The sequence below is a fragment of the Cervus canadensis genome, chromosome 10 (assembly GCF_019320065.1).
Source record: "Cervus canadensis isolate Bull #8, Minnesota chromosome 10, ASM1932006v1, whole genome shotgun sequence".
Classification (NCBI taxonomy): Eukaryota; Metazoa; Chordata; class Mammalia; order Artiodactyla; family Cervidae; genus Cervus; species Cervus canadensis.
This window is the reverse complement of record NC_057395.1, coordinates 59096745-59109286: the sequence shown is the minus strand read 5'-3', so window position 1 is coordinate 59109286 and position 12542 is coordinate 59096745. Positions and strand designations below refer to the sequence as shown.

Sequence of the window (12542 nt, the reverse complement as noted above, 5' to 3'; positions counted from 1 at the left end):
TCCCACATGGAACAAGCTAGAAAATATCTGCTTTAACCGCATGATCTGACCCCTCATTGGGTCACCCCTACCTTCTCTGGGATCTCAGATATTGGACAAGGCCTGAAGTCAATGTGGGGAGCAGGTGGGGGTGAGCAGGGGCCCTTTGGCTCAGCACCCTGTGATAGCCTCAGTCCCCAGGGAGCCCCCTAACCTTTCTGGGCTCTGCCACACTGGCCACATGGATGGTGTAGATGCCACTGGCTTTGGCCCCAAAGCGCTGGATCTCTGCACAGTCCTGGAACACCTGTTCAACTGCCTTCATGGAGGCTGCAATGAGACAAGGTGAAAACAATTAGCAGAGAGCAAAATGCTTCCCAGGTGGCTCAGTAGCAAAGAATCCGCCTGCCAATGCAGAGACACAGGAGATTCAGGTTCGATCCCTGGGTTGGGAAGATTCCCTGGAGAATGGCAACCCACTCCAGTATTCTTGCTTGGAAAATCCCATGGGAAGAGGAGCCTATAGACTATAGTCCATGATGTCACAAAGAGTCGGACACGACTGAGCATGCATGTACATTGATGAAGGTGGGTGTGCTTTTGTGATAAATAATTCACCTGCCAATGCAGGAGATGCGGTTTGATCCTTGGGTCAGGAAGATCCCTTTAGAAAACTTATGAAATTTTGCCTAGCTAAAAATTTATGACAAATTTTGATTCTGCTTATTTGACTTAGTATGAATAGAACGGTATATATCTAACTTAAAAGAAAACAGACACACAACAAGCAACAAAGGTTTACTATATAGCACAGGGAACTATAATCAATATCTTGTAATATTCTATAATGGAAAATAATCTGAAAAATTATATATGTGTATACATAAAACTGAATCATCTTGCTGTATACCTAAAACACTGTAAGTCAACTATACTTCAATAAAATATATTATTACAAAATTTTTTTAAAAGAAGGAAATGGTAACCCACTCCAGTATTCTTGCCTGGAAAATCCCATGGACAGAAGAGCCTGGCGGGCTACAGTCCATGGGGTTGCAAAGAGTCAGACATGACTGATCAACTAAATAACAAAGTGAGACGGAAGGGGCCAAGTGGGCACTCCTGCCTGCTCTGTGCCAGGTTCTGGGCTGCGAGATGTTGGGGACACAGAATGTATCAGACCCGGGGAGGTTTCCTAGAGGAGCTGACAGTTAGCTGGGACCTGGACGAGGAGCAGGGACTGCCCAGGTGTAGACGGAGGATCGTCTCAGTCTGCGGGAACAGCACAGGCGCAGGCTCTGATGTGGGAACAGGACTGGTGTGTGCTGGGGTTGGGGTGTGGTGAGGGGAATTTGGGGCTTCCCAGGTGGTGCTAGTGGTAAATAACCCGCCTACCAATGCAGGAGATGTAAGAGACGTGGGTTCAATCTCTGAGTGGGAAGATCTCCAGCATTCTTGCCTGGAGAATCCCATGGACAGAGAAGCCTGGCAGGCTACAGTCCATGGGGTTACAAACAGTTGGACAGGACTGAACTGACTTAGCACGCGCGCACACACACACACACACACACATACACACACGGGGAATTTGCCTGAGGCCACAGAAAGGAGATGACTCACCCTGATCTCAGACCTGAGGCCAGAGGGAGCTCTGGCTGTTTGATGAACTAGAAAGTGTCGTCAAGGAAGGAGAGACGAGTCTTGAGATTTCAGTCTTGAACATGGGGCTGAGGAGCGTAGACTGTGGCTAGGAAGAGTGCTCTGGCCAGAGTGTAGGACAGAAACTGGGAGGGATGAGACTCAAAGCAGGAAGGCCAGAGATGAGGCTGTTACAGTCTTTCAGGACAGGTAACTGGGGCTCCAACTCCACTAAGGTACTTCTCCATTTCATAAACCAGAAAACTGAGGCCCAAGAGTGAGGTAACTGGCACAAGGACTCACGACTGGGTCGGGTGGCAAGGGATGAGTAGGGCTTACCTTCTCTCTGGGTCTCACTGGGCAGCTGTCCTTAGAGCTCCCTCGGGGTAGGTGGCCCAGGGTCCCCTCCACAGTCCACTCTACCAGCATCTCCTAGGTGGGCCCCTCCCCTACATTTTGCTTTCCCTGGGAACTGATCATTGGCCTTAAGAGAGGATATTAATTTAATGGCCAAATTCCACCAGGGCTCTGGGTGCCTCCAGGCTTAGCACGAAAAAAGTGACTATTGGTAAATAAACTATTCAAATCCCCTCTCTGGCTCCTTTTGTGGAATCCAATTAGAGCTTTGGGCTATGAATCCACCAGAATCCAATTTTTGGGTAGGTGGGTATCCAATAATGTTAATCAGTCAGTCTTGTCTGACTCTTTGCGACCCCAAGGATGTAGCCCGCCAGGCTCCTCTGTCCATGGAATTCTCCAGGCAAGAATACTGGAGTGGGTAGCCATTTCCTTCTCCGAGGAATCTTCCTGACCCAGGGATCTAACCCATGTCTCCCACATTGCGGGGAGATCCTTTAATGTCTGAGTCACTAAGTTTAAGGTGGGTATCCATGGACAGGGCTAAAGTTCCAGATGGATAGGTATCCTGACCAGGGATGAACCAGGAAGCTACCAAGTGTGTGACTTACTGTTTTTGGCTTCATACGTGAACCTCAATCCTGGATCTTGGAGCTGAGGCCCTGTTGAAAGGAGGCTATTATTCCCAGATCGCAAATGAAGAGACAAAAGCCCTCAATCCATCCCAGTCTGTGCAAAAACATTCCCTGGACAGGATCTCCATGGTCTCACTGGCCAGGCCCCTGGTCCCTGGGGAAGGGAAGCAGACATTGGGCCACAACTGGAGACTGGGTTGGCAGTGAGCCTGTGGGGTGAGGTGTTGGCTCCAGTCCCCATTCCTTTGGCTGAGCTACAGGATGAATTTAGGCAGCCTCATTGCCACGGCTCTATGCACAAGCCAGTGATGGGTTCAGGTCACTGTTAATCTCATGGTATGGACGGTATCCACCTCTCTTGCCTGTGGCTACCTCAAACCTTTTCAAACCTCCACCTTGTGGGGGTGCCCAGCTTAGATGGCGCTATGGTACTGTCCTCTGTCTCCACATTGCTGCCAGCCACAGTGTCTGGAATCCATCATTATTGTTCAACTCCTGTGCCTTAAGGCTTTCCAACTTCCCCCTATGGTGACCCAGCAGCGGTAGGAACCCTTTCCCTTTCTCTCACCACCCATTCTCCCCTCCCTGGTTCCAATCACACTTCCTAAAAGTTAGTCCCTAGAAAATGAGTTAGTCCCACCCTGTTCAAAACTTTCCTGTGACTCCCTGCAGCCCTCAGATTGAAGTCCCCTCTCCTGCACATAGCGTTTTAGGCTTTCCATTGTCTGGAAAAGACCCTGAAGCTGGGAAAGATTGAAGGCAGGAGGAGAAGGGATGACAGAGGATGAGATGGTTGGATGGCATCAGCGACTCAATGGATATGCGCCTGAGCAAACTCCGAGGGATGGTGAAGGACAGGGAAGCCTGGTGTGTTGCAATCCATGGGGTGGCAGAGTCAGACACAGCTGAGCAATTAAACAAGTCTGGAAACTTCAAGAACACTGCTAGGAGGGCACCTAGCACATACCAGGCACTTAACAAATATGCATTTCTTCCTCCTTCCCTCAGAGACCCACAGAGGGGGCTAGCCATTTTTTTTTTGGCAAGAGACATTTGTGGAAGTATGCTGTTCACTGCTGTACCCCCAGCACTCAGCGCTGGGCTGGCTCAGTAAGCGCTTGTTGACTGAGTGACTGACCCTGGAACTGAGTGATTGAAGTCAGCCCCATTAGAAGTGGGGGCTGGGGAGCAGGCCCAGCCTTTGTCCTTAGGAAACTGATCCAGAGGTGCGTCTCAGCTTCTGTTTGGCCCTCTTGGTTTAGGGGGCAAGAGAAGTCCTTGGGGGGTGGGGTGGGGCAGAATCCAACCTCTCCATTCTGTAGACAGGGAAACTGAGGCCTGGGGATGAGGGGGCAAGCCCAAGCAAGCGGGGATGGAGGGCGGATCCTGGAATCCCCAAGTTGTCAGTCTGGGCTGGTGGTGTCCTTCTTATCATCACCGCCATTGAACAGATGGGGAAAGGGAGACCAAGAGAGGGATGGGGCATGCTCAAGGTCACTCATGGAGTCAGGAGAGTCTGGATTGGTTCCTCTTAGGACTCTGGTTGTTGTCACCATGATGACTACTCTTTGTCATTTCCGTTTCATGGGTAGGGGCGGGGATGGTCCTTCCTGCAGTGGCTGCCAGAACAAGCGTGAAAGGGCAGGAGGGTAAGCAGGGTCTCCCTCCCTTCTGCTGCCCTCCGCCCGCACCCCGGGTGCCCCGGTCGCTCACCCGGGCCCTGGGCTATGACGCGCATCAGGCGCTGCACCGACTGGAGCAGCTGGTGCTGCTGGCGCTGCAGGAGGCTGGAGTTAATGCTGGCGGCGCGCAGGGTGCTCTGGAGGCCGGCGAGGGCGCCGCTCTGGCGGCCCAGCAGGCGCCGCAGCTGCTCCTTCTCGTCGCGGAGGCTGTCCAGCTCCGCCTGCTGCTGCGTCTCCAGGGCTTGCACCCGCGTCTCCAGCGCGCTGCGGGGAGGGGAGGGGGCGCACAGGGGTGAACCCGCCGCCCCCAGTGTGCAGTCACACTCAAGGGCTTTCCCCTGGGTCCTCACCGAGGCTCGGAGAGGGAGCGCCCTGCCTTAGGGTTCCACATCCGGAAGGTCCGTGCCCACGGATAGCAGAGTGAGGAAGGGAGGAAAGAGAAACCTGGCCCTGGAGTAAAATGCCTCAGGGTCCAGTAGAGGAAACAGGTGGGGTGGGGGGACACACCCGCAACCCGGTAGCCCTGATCAAATCCCAAATATGTGTGTCCTTTGACCTAGCAGTCCACTCACCGCAGACAGCCTGCGGGGGGCATGGGCAAGAATGTCCTTTGGGGGAGTCGGCTGTAATAGGGAAAAACAAAACAGCCAAAATGCACAACAGCCAGGAGTGGCTGAGGCTGTTCTGTTCTGGTTTCCCTGGAAATGATCTGGAGCGGTTCTGAAGAGCAAGGAGGCTAAGCACAGCTGTGCAGAAGGGGAAAGAGGCCAGGGACTCGGAGTGGCACGTCACTGCCTGTGGTCTAACCCTGCATGGAAGAAATTAAAAGAGGAAGAAAAAGGTATGAAGGTAAATGTAGACGGATACTTGGGAGCTTATAGGAAGAGGCGTGGATAGACATATGGAAGGACTTGGTGGGACCTGTGTTTATAGAGAATGTGAAAGAAAATCTACTAAGTGCTGGTACTTCTGTGGTGCCGGTTTGAGCGGATGGAAATGAAAAGGAAGGGGTGGGTGGAGGGGGCCAACTTTCCCTTTCATTTTGTACAAGTGTCTATTGTCTGAGGATATAATAAGCATGAGGCATTTTTGTAATGAGTTTTATTAAAAAGAAAGAAATTTTTGACTCAGCTTTTGCACTTCTGGCATTTTATCCTACAGATTTGTTCACATGTGTGTTCAATAAGGGATGGGAGTGATATTCGTAGCACCATGTGTTGGAATCATAAAAGACTGGAACAATCTCAGTATCCACTAATTGGGCCCTGGGAAATATATCTGGGGACAGGTGTCCAGTGGAACATTATGCAGCTGGAGAAAAGAATGCCCAAGTGTGTCATGTAGTTATGGAACCATCTCCAGGATAATTGGGAAAAAAAAAAAGAAAATACCATCATGCCAAAGAATAGTATGTTCCACTTGGGTTTAAAAGGGTTAAAAAGGGGACTATGCATACATATTTGCCTCTGCTGCCGGTGGGTGGGTAGCTGATTGATGAGGCAGGAGGGAGATATTTTCTTATGCACAAGGCTATGCCAACCATTCTCCAGAGTAAGAAAATGAGTCCAGCCAGGGCCGGAGGAAATTTCCCTGGACCCCAGATTATGCCTCAGAAAGAGACAGGATTTGGGCACACCTGGAGTCTAGAATTTTAGCTGTCTCCATGGGCCAAGCGTGTATTGATGACACCCTCCATCTTCACTGGTTTCTGTGTGTGGTGGTCGCTCAGTCATGTCCAACTCTTTGCGACCCCATGGACTGTAGCCTGTCAGGCTTCTCCATCCATGGGATTTTCCAGGCAAGAATACTAAAGTGGGTTGCCATTTCCTTCTCCAGGGGATCTTCCCGACCCAGGGATTGAACTCTGGTCTCCTGCACTGTGGGCAAACTCTACCATTTGAGCCACCAGGGAAACCCACTGCTGGCTTGCTGGTTTCTAGGCGCTTTAATTCAGTTCAGAGCGCTGGGTAGTGTCCCAGCGCTCCCCCCTTCCCTTGGGGTGGGGAGTAAGTATAAGGAGGTACACAAACTATCATTAATGGTCCCCAGATCACAGGGAGCTTGAGGATCCTTGTTTCCGTATCTTGACTCAGCATATGAGCAACAATAACGTCTTATTCTGTACATGGGCCTGTGACTGCTTACCTGTGTGGGTTCTGCTTTCTCCACCAGCCTCAGCTTGGCAGTTTTTTCTCCACTCAGCTCGAAACTGAGATGAAATCAGCCTCAGAGGTCCATGTCTCTGACTTATCTGTACCCCAGGACTCTTTGTAATTTAAAGGGTGTTCCCTTTGTGTTTATTTGCTTATAAATGCTGAGACTCTCTGCTAATACAGATAAGAAACATATCATTGTGGTTGTTTCTGGGAAGGAGAGGAGTTGGTAGGTGAGATTATATTTATTTATTTCCAGATATGTAGATCAAATTAAGGTGTACAGGGTGAATTGTATGGCATGTAAATGGTAGTTCAGGAAAGCTGTTAAAATCTATAAAATAAATAAAGGAAGATAGAAAAGAAGGAAAGAAAGAGAGAGAGAGAAAGAAGAGAGGAAGAATCAGGGTGCCCCGAGCCCTAGGAAAATGCCTGTCTCCTATCCCCACTCAGGACAGAGTGGCCAGGCCTCAGCCAAGCCCCAGTGTCGACCTTCACTCTTAACTTTAGCCTGATTTCCTACCCTGGTTTCAGGCCTTGCCCTGGCCACATCCCAGCTCTAGCTCCAGCCCTAGTGCCCCCCGCTCCGGTCTTCAGGCCTCTCCCTCTGGCCCTAGCCCCCATCCTGGGCACTAGCTCAAGTCCACCTTTTAATCTTGCCCCCTCGCCGCCCAGTGGAGCCCAGCTCAGGCTGGTTCTGGTGCTCACCCCGGATCCCCAGCCCACCTGGGTCCCAGCCCAGCCCTGGAGCTCAGCCCTGGTCCCTGCCCCGTGTCAGGGGGCCAGTGCCCACCTGTTGTGGCCCTGCAGCCGGTGGAGCTCATGGTCCTGCAGCAGCAGCTGCTTCTCCAGCTTGTTGGTGGACAGTGAGGTCTCCAGCAGCTGGATCTCCATTCGTGATGTCTGGTTCAGGAACTGCCCCGACAAGGGAGGTGGGGATAGGGAGCTTTGTAAGCCCTGCAGGAGCCCTGCCCAGCAGCCACACACATGACCTCAGGCCCTGCCATCCCAGAAACGTGCTGACCTATTTAAACCCTCTCAGTGTTTCATTCACTCACTCACTCATAGACCCTAATATTGTGGTCCTTTCTTTCATTCTGCCTTGTGTCTGGAAATTCTTTCCCAACCTGTGCATGGACCATGACACCTAACTAGGCTTGTAATTATCTTAAATTTTCTCTTCCCTATCCCTGTTCATGGCAGTTCCATTCCTCCTGCCATGCATGTGGGAGGAGTCACCCTTGACCCGCCCCCCCCACCCCAATAGCTAATCCATCAGCAATTAGATATTTGCTCCACCTTCCAAATGGTTACATGACCACTCTCCTGCTCCTCCATGCCCCGCTTGGCCCTGACCTCCATCTCTCACCCTGTGTCCTGTGCTGGCCTCTTCACAGGGCTCCATGTCCCTGACCGTGTCCTCTATAGGCCACTGTCTGCTTGGTAGTCTGGGGTAGACTTTTAAAATGCGGCCCCTTAGCTCAAAATCCTCCTGTCGCTCCCACCTCACATGGGCCGGCAAAACCCTGTAATGCCATCTGCCCCCATCACCTCTGACATTGGCTGAACAGTCTCCCTGGGTCACTCCAGCCATACTGGCCTCCTTGATGTTCCTGGAGCTTGCCAGATCTGTTCCACCTCCAGGCCTTTGCACATACTGCTCTGCCTGTTGAAAAGGCTGTTCTAGTAAGCCTGGCCCCAACCCTACCTGCCCAGTAGTGCCTTCCTGGTTGTATTGTCTAAGCTTGCAACTTGTCCCTCTCGCCAGTCCTGGCACACACTCTCCACCGGTCATCTCGTCCTTGCTACTTTCTCCCTAGCACTATCACTGTCTCATACACATGTTATTTATCCTGTTTGTTTTCTTGGTGCTCATTAGAAGGAAGCTCCAGGGGGGGTACAGATGCATACCTATTTTATTTACTGCTGTAAACTAGAACCAGGCATCTCCAACAGTGCTTGGCACATAGTAAGGTTTAGGAAACACATGGTCCTTTCTTAGCTGTCTTTTCAGCCATTCATTTACTCACCTTTTCACTTATATTCCTGTCCCTTTCCTTCCTCCCTCTCTGCTGCTCCCTGTGGCCTCCTCTTTCAGAGATGTTGTCCCCCTAAGGTCTAATAAACAAGTCTAATTTGTTATCCACATTTTCCTGAAGTGCTGTGAGCCCCCGAGGGCAGATGTGTGCTGCTGAATCCCAGCTCAGGCCGGACACTGGAATCACAGAGGCGGAAGAGCCAAACCCAGTGTCTACCGTGCCCCCTCATCCTGCTCTGGGCTCACGGCCTGGTGGGAGACAGTTCTGTGATGGGGTCATCAGGGGCTGCAAGGTCAGAGGAGGCTCTGGCCTTCCCAGGGACAAGGGTCAACGCAAGATGACTAGGGCTATGAGCCAGCCTGGCCTGCCACGGTGCCCCCAGTGCCACCCCCTCACCCTGTAGTACCTGAGCCTCCACACTGGTCAGCTTGCGGGTCTGGGCGGTGGTGTGGGTCAGGAGACTGGTGCCCAGCTCCAGCATGGTGGCTGTCTGGTTCTGGACCAAGTGCTGCTGAACCTGTGCCAGCTCCAACCTCAGGTTCTTCTGGATGTACCCTTCCAGCTGTGAGGAGACAGACAGTGTGCTGGGGTCATGGGTAAGGGCTAGGGGAAGCTTCCTGTCCCTTCCATATATCCCCTGGAAGGACATAGAGCAACTGGGGGAGGCCTTGATGCCAGGTCAGGCTGCCATCACCTCTTGCTTACTCTATTTGTTGCTTTCTCCTCAACCTCTCTGCCTCCATCCTTGTCCCATACACAGCCCATTCTCCACTCAGCAGCCAGAGGGATCCTGTTAAACTGAAGTCAGATCACACTTCTCCTCCATTTAGGACTCTCCCAGGGTTCCTATCTCACCAAAGTCTTCCACAGAAAAGTCAGGGAGGAAAAGCCAAAGTCTTCCCTGACTGCAGGTGCTTTTATGACCTGCCTCCTGCTACCACTGTGGTTTCCTCTCCTAGTCTCCCTCACTCCACTCCAGACACCTTGCCTCTGTGACACCCTTCCAACACAGCAAGCATGCACCTGCCTCAGGGCCTTTGCACATGCTATTCCCACTCGCTGGATCCTACCACCCCACACCATCTACAAGGCTCACTCCCTCATGTCATTTCAGTTCTCTTCCAACCCCTTATCACGCCCCAACTTTGTATTACATATTTATTTGTTTATTGCCTTTTAAAACTTGCCCTTGACACGTCAATGCCATGAAGCCAGGAGCTTGGTCTTGCTCTCAACTTTATCTCCATATCTAGCACAGTGCTTAGCATACAGTGGGTGTTAAAAAAAAATGTGTCCAATGAGTTGCTAAGAGGGGAAGCAGCAATTGTCATTATAGTCCCCAACATCATGCACATGACCCAGCTTCTTAGGACTGAGCCAACAGCGGGAAGAGGGGATGAATCTTTCCCTATACTGGAGTTTGCAAGTCCATCCATCAAACCAGACTTTTATTTTCTGGCCCCCTCCGTCTGTGAAATAGAGATGAACTGGCCAGTCTCCAAGGGTCCTCCCTGCTTAGATATCTTGGGATCTGACACGCTAATGTTCATTTCTTTGACAGGACTGCTCTTTTTCCCAAGAGCAGGAGAAGCTGGTCTGGCATGAGACCAGGTCAAATTGCAAAGGTGAACAGCGTGTTCTCAGGGCTCAGTGCCTGAGGACAGAAAGCTGGTGCCCCTCCTCCACTCCCTCTCCATTGGGCATATTTGCTGGCCTTTCGCCACCATCTCCATCCCCCAGCTCTGGCTCCTTCCCACCCCCTGTCACTCAGCCCTCTAGGAGGTCCAACAGGGCAGCTCCCAGGGTCCCTGGGAAGGCTGGTGCTTCCCAGGGAGAGGGGGTGACCTTGGCTGGGGGTCAGGCTTCAGCTGTTTCTTCCTTAGTCTCTTCACCTCTCTTCCATTTCAATTGTCTGCTCCCATACCTCCCTCACCTCCGCGCTTTCTAAGGGGCGTGGCTCGTTGTAGTGCAATGTCAAATCCTGAAGGGGGCGCAAGTGGTGTCGATCAGAGCCTCGCTTCTTAAAGCGCGTCCTTGGGGCAAGCATCACCAAGGAGCTTGTGAGAAATGCAAGTTTCTAGGTCCCAGATCCAGACCTACAGAATCAGAAATTCTGGGGAGAGACTCATCCAACTGATGTTCGCTCAAGTGGAGAGGTCACAAAGGGGACTTGAGGACCAGGGAGATAAGTGTGTCTGAACTTCTCAAGCCTTTGTCCGTTTGACCCCTTCCTTCCTCTCCGGCCCCAACCTCTGCAACTGGCAAATGGGTCCAAGGGTCCCTAGCTAAAAATTAAAGAAAAAAAAATATCCTTGACTCCACAGATCCCCTCTATCTGTGCCTCCAATTTCTTTGCTCACTCCCAAACAACATAACTTCTTGAATAAATTATCTCCATTTTTTCCTTCCTCTCTATGCTTACCTTTAAAAAAATAATATTATTATGGTGTTCTTCACACACACACACATTCACACAGCATAAATAATAATATAATAAAATCTGTGTATTTACTACACTCAGGAAAAAAATACAACCCATATGGTTGAATCCTGTGCACCCCTGACCTGTCCCCAGCCCTGGAGAGACACTTTAACACACCTTGTTGTAACTGTCTTTGACAAGGGTGGTCAGCAGACACTTCTCTGTCCTCAGCTTACTCTCCGTCTCAGCAGCAGTGACCCATATGGCCACTCTCTTCTTCTGGAAGTACTTCCCAGGTATACCCTCTCCTAGTTTTCATTCTCCCCTTCCTATTCCTTCCCCCTCCCCTCCCATCATCCCCTATCTGATTCCTTTTTCAGGTTTCTTGGGGGCTCTCATGCCCTAGTCCTGGGCATTCTCTCTGTAGGTCACAGGTGCCTAATGGGGGACCACAGGGCCTATGAAGAGAATGCAGGGGGTCCATGAACTTGGGTGAAAGAATAATTACATTTTTCTTTTTTGTTCACTAACCTGTAATAAAAATTTGGCATTTCCTTCAATTATGAGCCAAGGTCCCAAATCACAACACTGTTAGCTGATCCTGCAACTGGGCTTCCCCATAGCTCAGTTGGTAAAGAATCTGCCTACAATGCAGGAGACCCCAGGAACTGAGAAGATCTGCTGGGGAAGGAATAGACTACTCACTTCAGTATTCTTGGGTTTCCCTGGTAGCTCATATGGTAAGAGTCCACTTGCAATGTGGAGACCTGGGTTCGATCCCTGGGTTGGGAAGATTCCCTGGAGAAGGGAAAGGCTACCCACTCTAGTATTCTGGCCTGGAGAATTCCAAGGACTGTATAGTCCATGGGGTCGCAAAGAGTTGGACACAACTGAGCGGCTCTCACTTTCAATTATGAGCAGAGATTCCAAATTGTAACACTGTTAGCTGATCCTGCAAATTCGTTACCAACAGAAATCACAAATATTTCCTATCACAGCATAGATATTAGAGTGTCAAAAAATACTGATCATGACTTCAGAATAATGGACATTCTCAAACCCACCACTGGGTAATGTTACAACCACAGCGCATTATAATCACAATGTCACTAGGTGTTCTTATTTTATGCATTTGAAAGCAATATTCTGGACTTCTCTGGTGGTAGAGTGGATAAGAATCCACTTGCCAATAAAGGGGACATGGGTTCGATCCCTGGCCCAGGAAGATTCCACATGCTGTAGAGCAACTAAGCCCATGTTCCCCAACTACTGAGCCTGCAAGCTCTAGGGTCCACAAGCCACAAGTACCGAGCCCTCGTGCTGCAAGTACTGAAGCCTGTGCGCCTAGAGCCCGTGCTCTGCAACAAGAAAAACTACCACAATGAGAAGCCCACATACTGCAACTAGAAAGTAGCTCCTGCTCTCCACAACTAGAGAAAAAAGCCTGTAGGCATCCACGAAGACACAGTGCAACCAAAAAATTACGTAAATAAAATAAAATTTTTTTAAGTAATATTCTGAGAAAGTATCCATAAGCTCCACCCAGGACCAGAGGCCCAAGTCCCCAAACTGGGACCCAGAAAACTTGTCCAAGGTCACCAACTGATGGCCTGGGTTCCAAGACTCCCTGCCCAGGG

General features: G+C 50.7%; 1 protein-coding gene across 2 annotated transcripts in view; it reads right to left on the bottom strand.

The window, feature by feature from the left end:
• ANGPT4 (angiopoietin 4) overlaps nt 1-12542 on the bottom strand; it is a 47705-nt gene that overhangs the window by 15177 nt on the left and 19986 nt on the right. Inside the window, exons 2-6 of one of the 2 annotated variants that reach the window (XM_043479875.1) lie at nt 8890-9045; nt 7238-7359; nt 4323-4555; nt 2586-2636; nt 194-309 (exon numbers count right to left, since the gene is read on the bottom strand). In XM_043479875.1, coding sequence (XP_043335810.1) covers nt 194-309; nt 2586-2636; nt 4323-4555; nt 7238-7359; nt 8890-9045 — 678 coding nt within the window. The remainder of the gene's footprint in view (nt 1-193; nt 310-2585; nt 2637-4322; nt 4556-7237; nt 7360-8889; nt 9046-12542) is intronic. The other variant, XM_043479876.1, reaches the window with a different exon arrangement.